We start from the raw sequence: 21,130 nt of genomic DNA, 5'->3' as shown, positions 1-21,130 counted from the left end.
TCAAGAAGGCAAGAGAAAGAAAGAAAACACATTCAGGTTGAAAAGAAGGCAATAAAACTATCTCTAATGAGAGACAACGTGTTTGTCTCCATAGGAAATCCCAAGGAATCTATACATACAATTTTTAGAATTAATAAGCAAACTTAATAAGATCATAAGATACGTATCAGTTCATAAAAGTCAACAGTATTTTTATATCTGCTGTGCTGTCCTTAGTCCTCAGTCATGCCCAACTCTTTGCGACCCCGTGGACTGTAGCCCAGACAGGCTCTTTTGTCCATGGGGATTCTCCAGGCAAGAATACTGGAGTGACTTGCCATGCCCTCCTCCAGGGGATCTTCCCAACCTATGGATTGAACCTAGGTCTCCTTCACTGCAGGCAGATTCTTTACCAGATGAGCTACCAGGGAAGCCCAAGAAAATTTGGAAACCAAATTTTTTTTTAAAACTTCTATTTATAGTAGCCAAAAAAACTAAATACTTAGATATAAATTAAGAAAATATTCTACATACTTAAACACAAAATGTTAATGAGACATCAAAAAAAAAGACTAAATAAATGGAGAGGTGTATGAAATTCATGGATTAGACAATTCAATATAGTCCAGATATCAATTTTTCTACAGATTTAACACAATTGCAATCGAAAATCCATGCAAGATTAATTTTAACTATAGAAAAGCTCATTCTAAAATATATATGGAAAAGTAAAGGAACAGATATTCACAATAATTTTGAAAAAGTGGAGCAATTTTGAAAACTGTGGACACTATTCAATTCTTAGACATTATATAATGCAATAGTATCAAGTCAGAGAAGTATTGGTGAAAAGATAAGCACAGAGATAAAAAAAATGGAAGACACTCTGGAAAAAGAGCCACTCAAATATTGTCAGCTAATTTTCTACAAAGGTGCAAAGGCAATTCAATGGGGAAAGTCCAGTCTTTGCGACAAATGACACGTGGAGTAATTAACACCCATATTAAAAAAATCTTCAACCTGTACCTTGCACCATATACAAAAAAAAAATGCTCAAAATGTAAATGTAAGCTGATATAAAATGTAAAACAATAAAACTAAGGGTAAATGGCAAAATTACATAACATTTAGATGAAAACAAAGAAGAAAATATGACCTTGGTTTAGGAAAGAGTTCTTAGATAAATACCATGATCCATAAAAGAAAAAAAATGGTGAATTAGACTTTTGCTTTATTAAGATGGCTTAATCCTGGGTCAGGAAGATCCACTGGAGAAGGGATAAGCTACCCACTCCAGTATTCTTGGGCTTCCCTTGAGGCTCAGCTGGTAAAGAATCCACCTGCAATGTGGGAGACTTGGGTTCAATCCCTAGGTTGAGAAGATCCCCTGGAGAAGGGAAAGGCTACCTACTCCAATATTCTGGCCTGGAGAATTCCATGGACTACACAGTCAGACACGCCTGAGCGACTTTCACTTCACTTCATTAAGCAGTAAAGAATTCACCAGCCGATGCAGGAGACACAGGAGACGCAGGTTCATTTGATCCTTGGGTCAGGAACATCCCCTGGAGTAGGAAATGGCAACCCACTCCAGTATTCACGCCTAGAAAATTCCATGGACAGAGAAACCAGGCAGGCTACACTCCATGGGGTTGCAAAAGAGTTGGACGTGACTGAGCGAGCAAGCACGATTAAGAGCACTTTTAAAGAATAGAGAGACCAGTCACAGACTAGAAAATATAGGACTTGTATCCAGAATATATATATATTTATATTTATATATACACACACATATATGTATCTTCTTTGGTGAAAAATCTGTTAAAATCTTTTGCCTATTTTTTAAAAATTGGGTTTTTTTTTTTCTTAGTGCTCAGTATTGAGAGTTTATATATATATATATATATATATAGGAGCCTGACAAGCTACAGTCCATGGGGTTACAAGAGTCGGAATCACCTTAGCAACTAGATCATCATCATCATCATATATATACATATATACATATACTCCCCAGGAGTTTACATATTTTTAAAAAATAGGCAGAAGATTTTAACAGATACTTCACCAAAGAAGATACATGAATGGCAAATAAACACAAGAAAAGGTTTCTAACATCACCAGTCATTACTGCTGTTGTTTGGTCGCTCAGTCGTGTCTGACTCCTTTGCGATCCCATGGACGGTAGCCTGTCAGGCTCCTCTGTCCATGGGATTTCCCAGGCAAGAATACTGGAGTGGGTTACCATTTTTTCCCCCAGGGATCTTCTCAACCCAGGGATCAAAACCTATGTCTCCTGTGTTGGCGGGCGGATTCTTTACCACTGAGCTACCAGGCAAGCCACATTAGTCATTACAGACAAGCAAATTTAAAGCACAATGAGATACCTTTACATGTCTATTAGGATGATTAAAATTAGGAATAATGACAATTCCAAGACTAATAAAGATGAGATGAAACAGGAACACTCAGATTCTATGCATGGGAATATAAAATGGCACAGCCACCCTAGAAAACCATCTGGCAATTTCTTATAATCTTAAACACACACTTAACCAGTGTAACCCAGCAAACTCACTGTTAGTATGTAACCTAGAGAAATGAAAACTAATTTTCACACAAAAACTTGAACTTGAATGTATACAACAGCATTATTTACAACTGCCTCAGGCTAGAAGCACTTAAAAAACCCTTTAAGGGTAAAGGAAACACAAATGGGTTAGTACATCCACACAATGAAATACCACACAGAACCATAAAAGGACAAATTATCGATACACACAACAACTTGAATGGATCTCGAATGAAATAACCCAGTCTCCAAAGGTTACATACTGCATTATTCCATTTATACAACATTCTAGAGAAGGCAAAAACAACATAGGAACAGAAAAAAATTAGTGGTTCCCAGGGGTTAGGCATGGGAAGTGTCAGAATAAAGAGGGAAACTCTTTGGCAGTGCTGAAATTTTTCTTTATCCTGTTTGTTTGTGATGGTTACAAGAATCCATACAAGTAAAAAGCTCATAGTATTACACAATAGGGGCTTCCCAGGTGGCTCAGTGGTAAAGAATCCACCTTCAAAGCAGGAGAGACACAGGAGTCATGGGTCCAATCCCCGGGTCAGGACGATCCCCTGGAGAAGAGGACAGCAACCCACTCCAGCATTCTTGCCTGGAGAATCCCATGGATGGGGAAGCCTGGTGGGCTACAGTCCGTGGGGTGGCAAAGAGTCAGACACAGCTGAGCGACTTAGCACAAACATTACACAATAAAAAGGAGCATTTTTACTCTATTTTAAGGTAAATTAAAAAAAAAGAGAGAGAACATTTTAGAACACTCTTCTGGGGACTTGGTATAATTTACATTGGAAGAAAATTCTCAAGATTTTAGAGTACAATAGAATGTTTAAATATCACACCAAGTAAAGACTATATACAAACCTGGTTATCAAACAGGAGCAAATCAAGATGCTAGAAGCAATCAAGTAGCAAAGATCGAGGTGCAAATGTATACAGACTCTCCCATAAATTACAAATATATGTAAGTGCTTATACTTCCTGTCTATCATGCAGGCAGAAATCAGGGGACTATGGAGAACAGGAGAGAAAGGAAGGTGAGGGAAACACCCAAGTGACCACCGAGCCTGTGCCTCAAAGGAAGGCCCGATCATTTTTCAGGTCGAATGACAACCTCAGGATTGACTTTAACTTAGTTCTGTCCCTAAACACTATCTAGAATAAAAGACCAATATTCATCAATACCTCCTCAATGGCACCTGCAGAAATCCTGTGACCTGCAACATTTATCACATCATCAACTCGAGACATAACATAAACGTAGCCTTCTTCATCCATGTATCCAGCATCCATGGTGTCATAGTATCCCTGAAAATAAGAATAAATAATGTCTGATTAGCATCTAGTATTGGGTAATGTAATTATTTTTAATCTTGGTAAAATATAAAATATGATAGATTTGCATTTGGCTTTCTCACAACTAGCCTATTGAATTCCATTATTTCTGATTTTGAAAGCTTACTATTAATAGAATCTCTTTGCTCCCTTGACATTCAGGAATAAATTAAAGTGTTCTTATACATGTTGAAGCTAAGCGTTTGGACTGAGAGTTTCAAAGTTTACGAACCCAATTTCTTCTTTTAATGGAGAAGTAATAGCTCAATAGTTCCAGTATGCTTTGGTATTGCAAAAGTAGTTCTTTGATAGATTTTCTGGGTTAATTTGTAAAGATGTTAAAGCTCTCTATTAAAAATTACAAAATAGACCACTAATTTTTTTAACATAGATTTGGATTGGACTTGAGCTTCAATGAAATTATAGCTAAATAGTAAGTATAAAACTTATTTTTTTGTCAACTCAGAGTAGTAGTACAGTTTCAGATGTCACAACAGAATGAAAAATCAAGAAGAATAAGAATTAGAAAGAAAGAAAGATTCCTCCCCCTAATGCTTCAGAATTGCATTAATACCTGTATTATGAGCTTGGGCTTCCAGATAAATTCAGGCAAGTCACTATTTGTGTTTCTTAATCTTCCTAAGAATCAGTATGCTCATCTATTAAATCGGGTAATGGACCATGCCTTATAAGGCTCTGAGAAGCTTCAATGAGATGGAGCGTGTAAAGAGGGCAGACTGAGGCACATCATAAATCCTCAATAATCGGCACCTCTCAGCAATTACTGTAAGAAAGGCCATCTAGAATACAGTTAAGAACACGGGCTCTGGAGCCAGAAATTATGGGTCCAAAATTACAGGTCAGCTCTGTTACTCTAAACAGGGCGCAAGTTACTCAAGCCTTCTGGTTGAGGTAACAAGACAAAGTATAGATTCATTATATCTAGTTTAATCATAAACTATGGTTTACGGGGCTTTGAAGGAGCTTTCAATTTTGTTAAAGGTGGTCATGTTGAAAACCACATGCACATATCATGTGTCACTGTCAGGGTGTAATTAATCACATCAGTACTCTGATGATTTGACTGGGGCCCATCAGGCAGATAGATGGGGCTTATTGGCGTCAATTTTACAGACAAATCTTCTCTGCCACAGTCCCTTGGGGCATGTTTAATCTTGGCCACTGAGGTCATTTAACCCTGAGATGTCTTTCTCAAGGAAGCTATTTTAATTCTTGTCATTTGTCTAGTTGATTAGGTTAGGTGTCCTTCACTCACAAATAATAAGGAGAGAATGCTAAATACTTAGACTCACCTTTGCTTTTTAATGCAATTCTAATCATTCATTCTTTTTTAACCCAGTGTATAATGAGGACCAGGTATTTCTCTAAGGGAAAGAAATAGAGGTGAAAAGACAGCAGCAAGATGAGAGTGGGACCCTTTTGCGCATTATCAATTATGTACTATTATAAACATAAACCACATGACCCTGGCACAGAGTAACAGGTAAATGATAAAGCAGAATGCAAAAAGACACTTTTTGTTATCCAAAGCACTAGAAGTTGGATGTTTTTATCCTGTATTTGTATTTCAAAATAAAGAACTCAGGGGGCACTCAAGAATGAATGCCAAAATAGGCAAAGAGATTTTAAAAAATGTACAATTTCTGGCAAGCAGAGCAAATGTTCCTCAAATTTTGCTCATACAGAGGAGGTGTGCATGAATGCTAAGTCGCTTCAGTTGTGTTTGACTCTGCAATCCTAGGGACTGTAGCCCGCCAGGCTCCTCTGTCCATGAGATTCTCCAGGCAAGAATCCTGGAGTGGGCTGTCATTTCATCCTCCAAGGGATCTTCCCAACCCGGGGATCAAATCCATGTCTCTTATGTCTCCTGTACTGGCAGGTGGGTTCTTTACCATTAACGAGGTTCTAACAACTGTCCAGTTCTGATCAGGTGTTCTCAGTCTGGGAGGAGGAATCCAATGCAAGAAATCATATAGAAAGTCTCCAAACATTTTAGTTTAGCAAAACCTCTCCTAAAATGAAAGGCTGGTAACTTTCAGAAAAAAATAAGAGAAACTGAGATATTTGTAGGTCCAGAAACTGATGAAAAACATATTAAAATGACTTATTTAGACATTTGAGCTTTGGGCATTCTTTCCCTCTGAGATCTGGAAACTGGTCCAGATAACCTTTAAGGGTAGCTTTGTGATCCATGATTCTAAGAGTAAGCTGCTCACTTTATTACAGTGAACTACAGAGAAGTACGTAAGGTGAGTTTAAAGAATAATGAAATTCTTACTGGAAACTTTTCAAAGTATAAATGCTTGAATGCCTCTTGATTCTTCCAGAGTCCTGAAAAAGCTCCAGGTGGTAATGGCAACCTTATATAAAAACAGAGCATGAGAATTAGGATGAAAGTGGTAATAAAGACAGACTGATTAGAAGTAATAATTTTCCACCATGATGGGTAAGAACAATTCAAATCCTACATTGAACTGTAACCCCTAAACCTGCTAGATAGATCATGTCTGACTGAGGGTGAAGCAGCTGACCAAGACATAGAAAAGTCACGGAGGGGCAACTGCAGTTTCTGAGAAGTGCATACAAGGCATGCCATCTTGGCATTCAGATAGTGATTAGCATCAGTCACTGTTTTGGTAAGACGCACAACATCTGCAAAAAGGAACCAGAAATGCATCATTATATTACTTTTTAAGGGAAATTTCCTTCCACCATAGGCAAATAAATCAATTTCTTTTGAAGTATCAAGGTACCAACTGCCACCTTTGCCAGTCTCGTTGTGCAGGGAGATGATCCAATGAAACATCCATGAATAGTCTTATCTTCACAATCAATGCCTCCCCACTCTTCCTCTCCTGGTCTTCCTTTTCATGACAATGCAGACCTATGTTATTTCTCACCCCTATGAGCCCATGAAGACATGTGAGCATATAAAATAGAAGATAGCATTTATCTATTCTTTGTAATCAATTCCCTCCTCAATTTCCTTCTTTTTTTCCATAGTATCAAACAGGGATTATACATAAGAATCCTCCCGCAATGCGGGAGACCTGGGTTTGATCCCGGGGTTGGGAAGATCCCCTGCAGGAAGGCATGGCAGCCCACTCCAGTGTTCTTGCCTGGCGAATCCCCATGGACAGAGCAGCCAGCCCATGAGGTCGCAAAGCCAGACACGACTGAGCAATTAAATGCATACATATGACAAGGGCTCCTCTCTATCTGTGCATGCGTGTTTGCTCAGTTAAGTCTGATTCTTTGTGACCCCATGGGCTTAGTAGCCTGCCAGGCTCCTCTGTCCACGGAGTTTGCCAGGCAAGAATACTGGAGTGGGTTGCCATTTCCCACTCCACAGGATCTTCTAGATTCAGGGATCAAAACTGCGTCTCTTGTGCCTCATGCATCGGCAGGCGGATTTTTAACTACTGCACCACCTGTGAAGCCCGTGTCTGTCTATCTTTACATAAATAAATAAGTAAATTCTCATATCAGTGCCCTGTAGAAGTATCACCTATCAAAAATAACCACTCAGTGTACTTTCTGGACACAGAAACTTTTGAGATGCTTTATAGTTTGTAAATTTAGATACTGTAAAATGTCAAGATTTTCAAAACCCTACCCTCTGGTACTCACAAAAGATGCCAAGTGAAGCAGTGATTTCACAGCGCTGATGTGAGAAAATGGGAAGGAGACACGGTGACTGCCGACATGAGGCAACATCACCCACTTCCAACCCCGGTATTAGGCTTCTGAGTCACTGAATTGTATTCTCACTTTCTGCCAGGAGAAAACGCTGTTCCCGGGTGGGATCGGCCATCCAGCTAGGACCGTCCTTTTCCACCACGTCTAGCCTGCCCACAGCTCTTCCCTTGGTAAGTCTCCTTTTTGTACTGTTTTAAGATGGAGGAAAATTGTGACCCCAGGGTTTCTGGACCTCGTTATCATTTCATAAAATACACATGAAAGCATTTTGTAACCTGAAAAATTAAAAGCTACAGAGATGCTGCTGAATTGTTACTGCCGTTACTATTACTGTTCATCGCCAACTTGCAGGAAGGCAGCAAGCTGAAGCGTGTCATCCCTTCAGGTCATTTAACTGACTTTTCTGTGTGAGGCCGTGTTGGAGACAACGGAGCAGGGTGGGGTGGGAGGGAAATTTGAATGCACACATTGGGTAGAGGGGGAGCAGTTTTGACTCAGTTCCACCTGATACAGAAATACACAGAACTGCTGATCCAAATTCTTAAACACATAACACTGCCCATACGAAGAACAATGCGTACAGAAGGACATGTGGCTCAAGTGTCTCATCCATTGTATCTACCCCAAATGTAAGACTTTCAACATCCATGTACTGCCTCCTCCCAGTAAATAGAGACTTCTGAGTGTCTGCAATAATAATCCAAATGAGTTAGTACTTCATGTACAGAACGTGAGTTGCATTTCCTCAGTTAGTCGCTCAGCCGTGTCCAACTCTTTGAGACCAGATGGACTGCAGCATGCCAGGGTTCCCTGTCCATCACCAACTTCTGGAGCTTGCTCAAACTCACGTCCATCAAGTCGGTGATGCCATCCAACCATCTCATCCTCCGTCGTCCTCTTCTCCTCCCACCTTCAATTTTTCCCAGCATCAGGGTCTTTTCCAATAAGTCAGCTCTTTGCATCAGGTGGCCAAAGTATTGGAGTTTCAGATTCAGCATCAGTCCTTCCAATGAATATTCTGGACTGATTTCCTTTAGGATGGACTGCGTTTTCTAGTGGCCTAGAATATACCTAATTCAGTGTATAGGACTGAATAGGACCAAGAGTTTAGCATTTTCTGGTAAGAGTGTTCCTGGAGAGAAAAGGAAATCTTACATTTCCCAGAAGCTGATTAAGTTTGCAATCTCTGTTCTTAAAAGAAGACGTCCTGATGATGTTTTCTCTTACTTCCCGAAAAAGTTTGATACTAGGATTGGTAACATATAGATTGTGTGTTAGTCACTCAGATGTATCCGACTCTGCAACCCCATGGACTGTAGCCTGCCAGGGTCCTCTGTCCATGGAATTCTCCAGGCAACAATACTGGAGTGGGTTGCCATTCCCTTCTCCAGGGGATCTTCCTGACCCAGGGATCCAACCCGGGGCTCCTGCATGGCAGGAAGATTTTTTACTACCTGAGCCACCAGGGAAGCCCAACAGATAGATTATATTCTTATAATTAATTGAAGTCTACAGGGTTATAAGTACAGATAGCGATTCCTTCAGAAAAATTAAGGAGACTTGCTTTCTCAGCCATTGCACAAAACTTTAAATATCTGCACAAATTTTCTGAAGAATATTTAAATCATCTGTGAGAAAGGTCTGCCTAAGTTTGGATACACCTATAGACCCTGGGAATTAAGTAAGAGGATGATCCATGGAGAGGAGTATAGAATATTAAGGAGAAATATAAGGTCAAATATGAGTTTTAAAGAGGGACCAATAAAATGAAAAAAAAAAAAGACCATGAAGAAAAAGAAGAAAATCAGAGTTGTATGAGAACCAGGAAACACTAGTATGTGAAGAGCCTCCCAAGCAGAATTTTAGTAATACTGAGTGTTCAATAAGGTCAAGTGAAGGGCAAATTATTTTCCAAGTGGATTCACCAGAGGTCATGGAACTCAATGACTAAGATATTGTGAATCACCCCCAGGATCACCATTTCTGCAGAGGGAAGCTGAAATGACTGCAGTGATCAGGGAGTAATCAGAAAAGTGCAGATGGTAAGGTTAGACTTTACTTTTTGAAAGTTTGTGGGTGACTGGAAGGAGAGAAGCAAACTGGGGTTTAATGCAGAGAGACAGGCTGATTTAAGACGTGAAATACTTAAGCAGAAGTAGCCAGTGGAGAGAGGGTGGAGATTTGAGAGTTAGAGAAGAAAACACCAGAAGAATTCTTTGATCATTTAATTAATTTATTCATTCATGCACACATTAACTCAGGCATTTATTTTCTGCATTCAATCAAGTATTTGTGGAGTGTTTGGCATTCCTCAATCACTGCAGGAGACACAAATGATAAATATATATAAACTATTTCCAAGATGCACAGAGATTCTGGCATATTGTATGTTATGGGAAATCTAGTATTTTTTTAGAATACATGTAGGGAGAAAGACTAAAGAATGATGTCTATTCCATTAAATTAATGATATAACATCAAAACATCTTGAGTGTTTATATTCAAGACATTTGTCAGGCAAGTTTTACAGCAGATGGTTAAACCCTGTACTATCAGGAACTCTTGGAAGGGAAGTTTTTTATCACCAGCCAAGGTATGGATCTGTGGCAAATGGCATATATGTCTGGTCCTAAGTCATTTTTGAGATGAACCCTAGGAAATGTCTTTATTGTCCCCAAATCTAACTGAGGAACAGGTAGGAAAGCAAGATATGAAGTTTCAGTTAACAATTAGTAGGATAAAGTAAGAGAATGCTACCCATTCTTCACTAATAAAGTTTGGTGAATTGAAAAATGCAAATGTTAACTGTCTATTGAAAAGAGACTCTAAAGAAGGAACCTTGGAAGGTAACACATAACGGTCCTAATGCAAAGCAGGAAAGAAGAGGGGGTTCTCGAATTGGAAGTATCAGTGATATTGTACATGAATATGTATAAAATATGTTATAAGAGAAGCAATAGTCTCAAGAAAAAAAGTTAGGTGTATATGAGCTAGAGCAGAATTGTTTTTTGCAGTATTCAAAAGTAACACTTTTCTTGTCGCTCACCTAATGCTTATTCTGTATTAAATGCAGGTTTTACTAAGAAAAAGAATACTTTTTTTTTCTGTTGTTACAATAACATAAAAATTCATTGGAAAGGTAGACGGAAGGAAATTTTCTGAAATTACTAAGAAACATGCTGGTTAATGCCTTGTTGTTTGCAAGTTCAGTCACTAAGTCCTGACTCTTTGTGACCCCACAGACCGCAGTACCCCAGGTTCTCTCTCCTTCACTATCTCTCAGAGTTTGCTGAAACTCATGTCCATTCAACCATTTCACCCTCTGTCGCCCCCTTCTCTTTCTGCCCTCAATCTTTCCCAGCCATCAGAGTCATTTCCAATGAGTCGGCTCTTCACATCAGGTGGCCAGGTATTGGAGCTTCAGCTTCAGCATCAGTCCATCCAATAAATATTTAGGGTTGATTTCCTTTAAGATGGGCTTCCCTTGTGACTCAGCTGGTAAAGAATCCACCTGCAATGTGGGAGACCTGGGTTCGATCCCTGGGTTGGGAAGATCCTCTGGAGAAGGGAAAGGCTACCCATTCCAGTATTCTGGCCTGGAGAATTTCATGGACTGTATAGTCCTTGGGGTCACAAAGAGTCAGACTTGACTGAGCAACTTTCACTTTCCTTTAGGATTGACTGGTTTGATCTCCTTGCTATCCAAGGGACTCTCAAGAGTCTTCTCCAGCACCACAAGTTCAGCCTTCTTTACGGTCCAACTCTCACATCTGCACATGACTACTGGGAAAACCACAGCTGGGACTATATAGATCCTTGTCAGCAAAGTGATTACTCTGTTTCTTAATACACTGCCTAGGTTTGTCATAGCTTTTCTTCCAAGGAGGAAGATTCTTTTCTTTTCCTGGCTGCAATCACCATCCTCAGTTATTTTGGAGCCCAAGAAATAAAATCTGTCACTGTTTCCACTTCTCCTGTTCTATTTGCCATGAAGTGATGGGACTGAATGCCATGATCTTCGTTTTTTGAATGCTGAGTTTTAAGCCAGCTTTTTCACTCTCCTCTTTAACCCTCATCAAGAGGCTCTCAGTTCCTTAGAGTGGTGTCATTGGTGTCATCTGCATATTTGAGGTTGTTGCTGTTTCTCCTGGAAATCTTGATCCCAGGTTGTGATTCACCCAGGCCAGTATTTCACATGATGTACTCTACATATAAGTTAAATAAGCAGGGTGACAATATACAGCCTTGATGTACTCCTTTCCCTATTTGGAACAAGTCTGTTGTTCCATGTCCAATTCTAACTGCTGTTTCTTGACCCACATACATACCAGGTAGTCTGGAATTCCCACCTCTTTAAGATTTTTCACAGTTCGTTATGATTCACAGTCAAAGGCTTTCTTCAATGAAGCAAAAGTAGATGTTTTTCTGGAGTTTCCTTGTTTTTTTCTATGATTCAACAGATGTTGGCTCTTTGATCTCTGGTTCCTCTGCCTTTTCTAAATCCAGTTGTTATATCTGGAAGCTCTCGGTTCACATACTGTTGACATAGCTTGAAGGATTTTGAGCATTACCTTGCTAGCATATGAAATGAGAACAACTGTATGGTAGTTTGAACATTCTCTGGCATTGCCCTTCTTTGGGACTGGAATGAAAACTGACCATTTCCAGTCCTGTGGTCACTGCTGAGTCTTCCAAATCTGCTGGCATATTTAGGGCAGCACTTTAACAGCATCATCTTTTAGGATTTGAAATAGCTCAGCTGGAATTCCATCATCTCTACTTTGTTCATAGTAATGCTTCCTAAGGCCCCCTTGACTTTACACTCCAGGATGTCTGACTCTAGATGAGTGATCACATCATCATGGTTAACCGGGTCATTAAGACCTTTTTTGTACAGTTCTTCTTTGCATTCTTGCCACCTGTTCTTAATATCTTCTGTTTCTGTTAGGTCCTTGCCGCTTCTGTCCTTGATTGTGCCCATCTTTGCAGGAAATGTTCCCATGGTATCTCTAATTTTCTCAAAGAGTTCTCTAGTTCTTCCCATTCTGTTGCTTTCCTCTATTTTCTGCACTGTTCACTTAGGAAGGCTTTCTTTTCTCTTCCTGCTATTCTCTGGAGCTCTGCATTCAGTCAGGTATATCTTTCCCTTTCTCCTTTGCCTTTTGTGCCTTTTCTTTTCTCAGCTATTTGTAAGGCCTCTTCATACAACCACTTTGCCTTCTTGCATTTCTTTTTCTTTAGGATGGTTTTGGTCACAGTCTCCTGTACAATGTTATGAATCTCCATCCATTGTTTTTCAGACACTCTGTCTACCAGATCTAAGGCGCTGATTATCATCCTTCAAATATAAGATCAAATGCTACCACCCTGTGATATCTTCCCTAAGTCTTCCCAGAGTGAAAAGGAGAGCTCTGTTACAATCCATCCAATTGTGAATGTGGAGTTCCTCTTAAAGAATATTTTTTCCAAGTGTTAGTCTCTCAATTGTGTTTGACTTTTATGCAACCCCATGGGCTGTAGCCTGCCAGGTTCCTCTGTCCATGGAATTCTCCAGGCAAGAATACTGGAGTGGGTTGCCATTCCCTTCTCCAGGGGATCTTTCTGACTCAGGGATCAAACCTGGGACCCCTGCATTGCAGGCAAATTCGTTACCATCTGAGCCACCAGGGAAGCCCATTCTTCCCAAGGAAACCCTTAAATAGCTAATGAGGAAGAGAAGATCCATCACTGTAGAAGGTAAACATCCCTGACCAATCTGAAAGATAAAACTCCTAGGTGCCTCCAATCCCACATAAAGGATGGTCTATATTCAATACTCCGTCAGGAATGCCCATTTGTATCAGAAATAAATTGAAGACAAAACTCCTGTTCCCTAGAGAATTCTAGAGGCAGATCCCAACTTGGCACTCTCAGAGTTTCCTGTGAGGTCTTCAGGCTATACTGGAGATTTTCCCAGGAATTTTTCATCTCCCCAGAAGTGACTTAGTAGGCTACAATTTCTTTCTCTCTGGGTAGACAAACAACTGGGTAAGAAATGCTGAGTTGTAGCTGTATAACTATTAATGATGTTTAGATTTTAATGATGTTTTAGATAAAAAATGAGATAATATATGTCCCACTGCCTAACTCACAGTGTTGTTTTAAGGCTAATAAAAGATCATACTAAAATCTGCATAGGAGATTAGGAAGGAATGGGGTAACAACTCCATGCCACCCCTGGTTTAGTCAAAGGATAGATACACTGGTGAACCAAAGGTATCCTGATCTTCTCCCAAGACGGCAGCCCAGTGAGTGACCAAGTCACTCTTGCCAAACTGTAAAGATGTGAACAAACAATAAGGACCAAGTGTTCAATATCTGGAGGCTGAGAAACTGGCAGGCACCAGAGTAAAAGCCCCTCAGACGAGGCCATCTGACTCCCTGGCGCCCCATTACTGCCTGCAGGGCACAGACCAGCGGGACACAGCAGAGGCAGACAAGCTGCGCTTCCAATAGCAACAACCCTGTCTGGTCAAAGAAAAACGTGTGTCCACGAGTCAGGAGGAGTCAGAGACCTCTGGCTTTAATAACAGTGAGCGTTGTGGCACTGAGGAAAGCAACTGCAGTTCAACTTTTCTTTCAAGCCCTGCACGCTGTTGCCTGGAAATTACTGATTCATAGTTTTATTTCTGTACTCTGGAGCTCTGGATGCAATTACAGAAAAACCTTCTAAAATTCATGAACGTTCTGTATTCATAGCAATTCAGATATCATAACTTACCCACAAAATTAACTGCCTGGAGTAAGTTTCAGAATCAAAAGAATTTTCTACCTCCATGCAGGCATGTCATTTTCTCTTCTTATAGAAAGATAAATTCTTTGAAAGCAAGAAATCTACAAGAACTGTAAGATTCATGTTTATTACATCATAGGCTCTACAGTAGTTTAGGAATCACTAAAATGTCTACCTTCTCGTTAGGGATCCTGAAGAGAAAAGCAGAGATCTTTAGAAAGCCTTAACCAAGGAAGTTAAAAGAGCAAAAGTGGATCAAGAGGTTTTTTTCAAAATTACAACATATTATTATTTCTGATTTGGGGATGAGTCATTGTAACATGATAAAATGAATCATTATGCTTAGCACCTTGTAAAACTTGGACATAAGATTATAGTTTCAGATTTTAAAGAAACTGCCAGAGAAAGATAATTTCAAATATCATTTACACTAGTCACAACAGATTTTACAGTGCAACAAGAAGCTACAGCTGTATTTACAAAAAGCAAACAAATTTGGGATTAAAACAGTGAGACATAATATATGTATTTTTACTGAATTACTTTAATGTAGTTTGAGCCCCATACATTTCAAATATCCCATGCAGATTTTTCTCTCTATTCTTTCTAATCACTACAAGTATAATTAGTGAACATAAACAGCATTACAGAATATTGTTCTTTTAAAGAATATTCCTCTTAATTATTATACAAGTACTAACGAAAAGTGTAAGTAGGAATAATGGAGAAGAATGACATCTAACTCTGACTGGCAGTCACTCTCCACAATGGCTTTTAATGCCAGATCAGTTTTAAGTCCCTCATGAACTGAGTGATTCTTATCATTGGTGGCCCTATTTTATATCCATGCAAAGATAATAAAATATAGCAATACACCATATAAACTAGAACATTTTCTGAAAAAGGTTATATTTTCCTTTTGAAGTCATATAGCAAGTAGACATACCTATAGTTTACCATTGATTACTATTTCTTAACTATCACCGTACAGATTCAGGAATGATGGGAAGAAAATACAACCTACATGTTTGCAAATAAAATGAAACATTTATGAAGACTATATTGACAATGAAGTTGTTATGATGTTAAATGTTATAAAATTTTAATTTCTCGGTACAGTTGAGAAATACAATGTATTGAGTCAATACATTTCTTAAAGATTAGAAGCTCAGATATTTTGTGAACCTTAGACACCATATATAACCCTTAACCAAAAACCTTTTGAAAGTGAAAGCATTAGTCACTTCAGTCCTGTCTTTGCGACAACATGGAGTGTAGCCCCGCCGGGCTCCTCTGTTCACGGAATTCTCCAGGCAAGAATACTGGAGTGGGTGGCCATTCCCTTCCCCAGGGGATCTTCCCGACCAAGGGACTGAACCCAGGCGTCCCAGACTGCAGGCAGATTCTTTACATCTGAGCCATAAGAGAAGCCCACAGCCACCACGCGGTTCTGGGGACCCAGGTAGCTGCTGGTCCCTGGAAAGGACCCTGCTTCTCAGATGACTGACTTTCTTTAGAATATGGTCTACCTGGAAAATTACTCTCTCCTCAAACTACACAGCTTTTTTAAGCCACAGTAATGTTTGTAAGTCAAGAAGGCGTGCTTTTCCCTTAATTCAATTAAACATATATCTATTGTGTGCTCTTAAAAAGCATTCATTGGACATTTTCCACTCTGAATGAATGATATGTCCCCTCAAGGCACACAGAATAGCTCTAGATGAATACACACAAGTCTTGATAGACTTTAAATATGAAATACCCTATGCATACGCAAGCAACTATTGGGATGCATGAATAATTTTCAGGTCAATGAGTCAGAATGGAATGGCTACTGCAGATGAGAGTTTCAAAATGAAATCCTTACTATCACAGGTAAAAATGAGTTCCTGAAATAAGGTTTCAAGAGTCTGAGATTTAAAAAAAGAGATATTGGTGGTAACTGTTTTTGGGGTGTTTTTTTCTCATTATTTCTACCTTACTTTCTGAAAATAATTATATATATATTTTTTGAATATAATTATATATATATATATATATATATATAAAATATTTACCAAAAAAAAAAAATATTTACAAACATCTAGTTTCACTATTAACCTATGGGAGGAATCCAAGTCCACTGCATGTCATGATATTCTGTATCATCAAATAATTTATAATGAAACCTCAGAATCCCGAATCTGTACAATAAAATTCCCTGTTTACGAACAGAGAGGGGGGAAAAAATCATTCTGAATTGGAGACAATCTAAAGCACAGAATGTTTTAAGACAATAGTTGTGTCATTTTCAAGTACTTGAAGTAACACTAATGGGTATGAGAAAAAAAATTATAGTTTATTTGCTTTATTATTCTGGAATGGTTGTGGGGTGAAGCCACCAGTAATTAGCGTGGCAGGATGCATGAGGGATTAAAACTACACTGGCATCAAATGCTACCTCTGGGATCCTGCAAGCACTGCTTTATGAAACAGATGACTCACTTAGAGTTAGGGGATATAAAAATGTAAGCTGCTGGAGAGCTTTTAAAAATTCTCACAAACCATGTACTTCCCTAAGTGAGCTAGACATTCACCCACAATTTTGTTCAGATTTATCATTTAGCAAGCCCTCCCCTTGTCCTCAACACTTTTCCCCTTTCAATTTCAATTAATTGAAAGATTTCAATCAATTCTATGTTAATATGGATTCCTATTCAGAAAAATATGAATACAAATGGCATATTCAGAATTAATTTTTCCATTTGCCAACACATGTCTTAAAATTTAAATTAAAATAGTGATAAGGTGTTTTCGTGTTTACTGATCACAATAGGAATCTGAGAAGAACTGTATCATAAGGTGCATCTCCTCTATAGATTTTTGTAAGGTTACAGCATCTCTCCCTGAGAAAAACACATGCTTTTAAAAATTACTACTTCTCATGTAGCCTTTAAAGAACTTACAATGTTCATTAACCTGAGAAAAATTTTATACCAATCTGAGAATGCCAAGTAATGAGTTTTTTTTAAATAAATAGAAAATTAAACAAAAAACACATGCAATGTTCTTTACTTATAACAGCTCATTCTGGCAAATTCTACTACTTAACACATGTCAGTAAAGATGCCAACATCGTGCAAATCAGAGGCACTAAAGCTACCTGGATCAGTTATTAAAATGTCACATATTGTGTCTCTAACTTAACTTCCATTTCAGCTGCTCCAAGCTTAACAATTTCAAAGTATTGATTCAACCAAAGTAAATTTGAATATTTTTATGATAAATTCTAACATTTTATCTGTCAAATGAACAATGATGAAAACTGTTAGCAAGGAACTGTGGTACCTGAAGAGTCAGGAATTACATGTCATGCTACTATTTGACCCATGCTGCTAATTACACATTTAGAAATTTATTCAGTAACATTGCAATTATCAGAAAAGACAACACAAAAAGGATATTCAATACAGCATTATTTATAGTCATAATATTCAAAAAAGACTAATAGGCCTAGAAAGGGGATAAACATTTTTAAGAGGTAGATAAAATTTAAAATGCTGTAAGATAGGGCTAAGTAAAAACAGGAATACATGAGAATAAACTAATTTCAACAATCTAAAATGGTTGTCAAAAAAAAGTCATATATATATATGACAAAATTAACACTGTATTACTGAAGGGTTGCAGTATAAAAACTTTATATACTTCTTTATATTTTTGGTATTCATATTAATTTTATCATCTGTGCATTACTCATATAATCAGAAACATTTTTTAAAAGTTGCAAGGTTTATCTTTTTAAAAATCATATCTAAATTGATTCCACTTTACGGGGCTTCCATGTTTAAATTACAAGACCAGGCAATGAGTATTCTCAAACAACACACAAGCTTCTTCTGCAACCTCTTCACTAGTAATACCATTGCAACCACTCTATTTTTTCTTAATCTTATATATCAATTCTTGCTCTTTTAAATAATAGATGGCAAATTTTGCTTACTTTACCACAATGTTTCCTAAACACCGAGCCTTCAGTTTTTGCATGTTGTCATCCAAAATCATAACTGCAAAGTAAAATATAGATAAACAAATAAAAATAAATAACCTTAAAGCTTGAAAGTTTTCATATTTTCTATATTCAATCTCCCAAAACTCTAGCTTAAAAAAAGGCATCCTTTAACTCCTGTGGGATCACGAATCTAAATAAATAAGCTAAAATGTCTCACAGAAAATTTAAAGTGTACATGTTTTTGATTTTTGATTAGATAATTCACTTTCTTCAGAGCCTTCCTTAAATAAAGACACAGTATTTTAAACATGCTGGTAACATTAAAATCTATGTTTATACCCTTTCAAACATAACCTTTCATTCTATCAAAAATATTAAAAATATGTACAGCTTTTCAAAATTAAAGGATACAAAGTTTTAAAATACAACCAAAACATATTTTGAACAATAAAAATAAAGAATTTAAAAGCCTGGCAAACTCTTTTTTCTGATTTAAGGCTTAATATCCACTTATGAGCTTTAAAGGTCAATTTAACCTTCCCAAATATTATCGCAATGTGTTCTATGCTATACTGTTAAAACCCTGAAGGATTTTAGGAAACCAAAGCTTGTACCCATGGCAGTAACCTAATACAAACTAGAAATAAGAATATATCATTATGTTTTAAGCTTTAATAGATCCTTTTTGTGGCTTCATCCAGCCAAATTATTCTACTCAAAAAACGGATCAGAGAAGAAGAGCATTACTTCCAAAAAACGTTAATCGCTCCCATCTCTGTTCCCAGAGCACTATTCTGTTCTGACAGTCATCAGCGGTGTCAGTATCTGTCCCTCCAGATGTGAGCTCATTAAAGGTGAGGCCATGATGTGTGATAATTCATCTTTGTTTCCCCAAATCTCAGCACGGTGGCCAATTTACTAGGTGCCCTGGAACATATTCTTATTTTATTACCCCTCCAATTTCTCTATCTAAAAACTGGAAATAATTCCCTTCTCATAGTGTTGTACAATAATCACTTGAAAAGAAAACTCAGTGACAATCTTGCATAACATACTAAATGAATGAGAGATTAAGTATTACATTACATTGCACATTTTCTACACAAAATGGTGTTCTTTCCTTTCCCAAAAGGACATGGCTTTTTCATTATAATATTAAATGTTACATTATACTTTTGAATCTCTGAATAACCACAAAACATAAAAATCATGAGTCATAAAGTCTTTATTTCTTTGGTTATACTTTAGTTCTAGTGTTTAAGCTGTGCTGTCTGTAAGCCAATGACTTTCAGACAATGAGAAATGTCTGTACTGAAATTCCATGAGGCATCAAAGCTTTAACTCTTTCTTATAACTGGATATAAAAATGGTACTGAAACACTGAAAGGGAAGTGTAGTCAACATCTCCCATGGTCATCAGCCCCTAAAAATGGCCCAACACAAAAGCATGTTTTCTGATAAAAGGAGTCGAGATGATAGAATTGTTCAAAGGGAGGATTTCACTGAAGTTGGGTTCACCCTTCCGTGCCTGGAGAAGTCACTGACTTCATAAAGTATCTATTCTTACACTTAAAAAAGAAAAAAAATACTTGTGTCTTTTTATAAATATATCTGCTAGGCTAAACCAAATAATCCTTAACCAGTCATTGTCCTAGAAAGAAAATATATTTTTATACTACAGAAGTAAAAGACAAATCTCTAAACTTTGTAATTTACATGCAAATACAAACTGTATGTAAGAATTATTCTCTTTCCAGATGCTGGGTTTAAGCTAAATGTGTGACCTTATGCAAATAGCATAACTTCTGGATCTCATTTTTCTTGTCTGTAAAATGAATGTGTACATCTAAAACAAGTCAGTCCCTCTGGCTTCTCTGAAATATTAATGACCCTACTTGCTAAGACTTAGCTCAGTTTTCCTACCAGCAGGCACTGGGTTAGTGCTTCATTGTGTTCCATCACAAAAAGCAACCCTATGAAGCATACAGAATTATTATTCCTGTTTAGAAATAAGGAAATTGAATGTTTGACTTGTACAATAAAGCATAACTAACACAAGTCACTTTATATAACATATACAACTAAGAGGTGAAATCCAGAGGAAATTATTGAACTATTATAACCACTACTGATGACTTAAAAAAACTTAGATGGAAAAGATAGTGTATCTCATTGTCACATACTGCCAACAAAGATGAAACTATTTTTTTTTCTTTTTAGAATCCTTACTCTTCATATTCATCTTCTAGCCAACAAGTTTCAAAAACTTTATCATCACCCCTAAAATAAAAGATAATATATATAATGGGAAAAACTGCAGCTTTTAATACAGAAACAAACAAACAAAATAAAACACAATGGTCTGCACTGTCTTCAGGACGTAACCAGCTGAATTACTTTAGTAAAGTTCTTTAGTCTCTCTGGGCACCAGCTAACTCATGGCTAAAATGGGAATAATATCACTAAATTAAATGAACTCATCATTAATTGAAATAATGTATGCAAAGTCCTCAGCACCAAGCATATATTCCATAAGTATTAATCTCTCACATAGCTCCTTGCATGCACGCTAAGTCGCTTCAGCGGTGTCTGACTCTTTGCGACCCAGTAGACGATAGCCCACCAGGCTCCTCTGTTCAAGGGATTCTCTAGGCAAGAATACTGGAGTGGGTTGCCATGCCCGCCTCCAGGGGATCTTCCCAACCCAGGGATTGAACCCGTGTCTCTTACGTCTCCTGCACTGGCAGGGGGTTCT

At 37.9% G+C, this 21,130-nt stretch overlaps 1 protein-coding gene across 1 annotated transcript in view; it reads right to left on the bottom strand.

The window, feature by feature from the left end:
* The window catches only part of ACSS3 (acyl-CoA synthetase short chain family member 3), a 166,167-nt gene that overhangs the window by 15,731 nt on the left and 129,306 nt on the right, over positions 1–21,130 (bottom strand). The window contains exons 11-13 of the mRNA XM_061125269.1: positions 18,367–18,430; positions 6,192–6,273; positions 3,743–3,865 (exon numbers count right to left, since the gene is read on the bottom strand). Of these exons, the coding sequence (XP_060981252.1) occupies positions 3,743–3,865; positions 6,192–6,273; positions 18,367–18,430 (269 nt within the window). The remainder of the gene's footprint in view (positions 1–3,742; positions 3,866–6,191; positions 6,274–18,366; positions 18,431–21,130) is intronic.

Source organism: Dama dama, chromosome 3, assembly GCF_033118175.1.
Source record: "Dama dama isolate Ldn47 chromosome 3, ASM3311817v1, whole genome shotgun sequence".
Lineage (NCBI taxonomy): Eukaryota > Metazoa > Chordata > Mammalia > Artiodactyla > Cervidae > Dama > Dama dama.
Note: the sequence above shows the minus strand (reverse complement) of the source record. Positions and strands in the feature narration are given on the sequence as shown.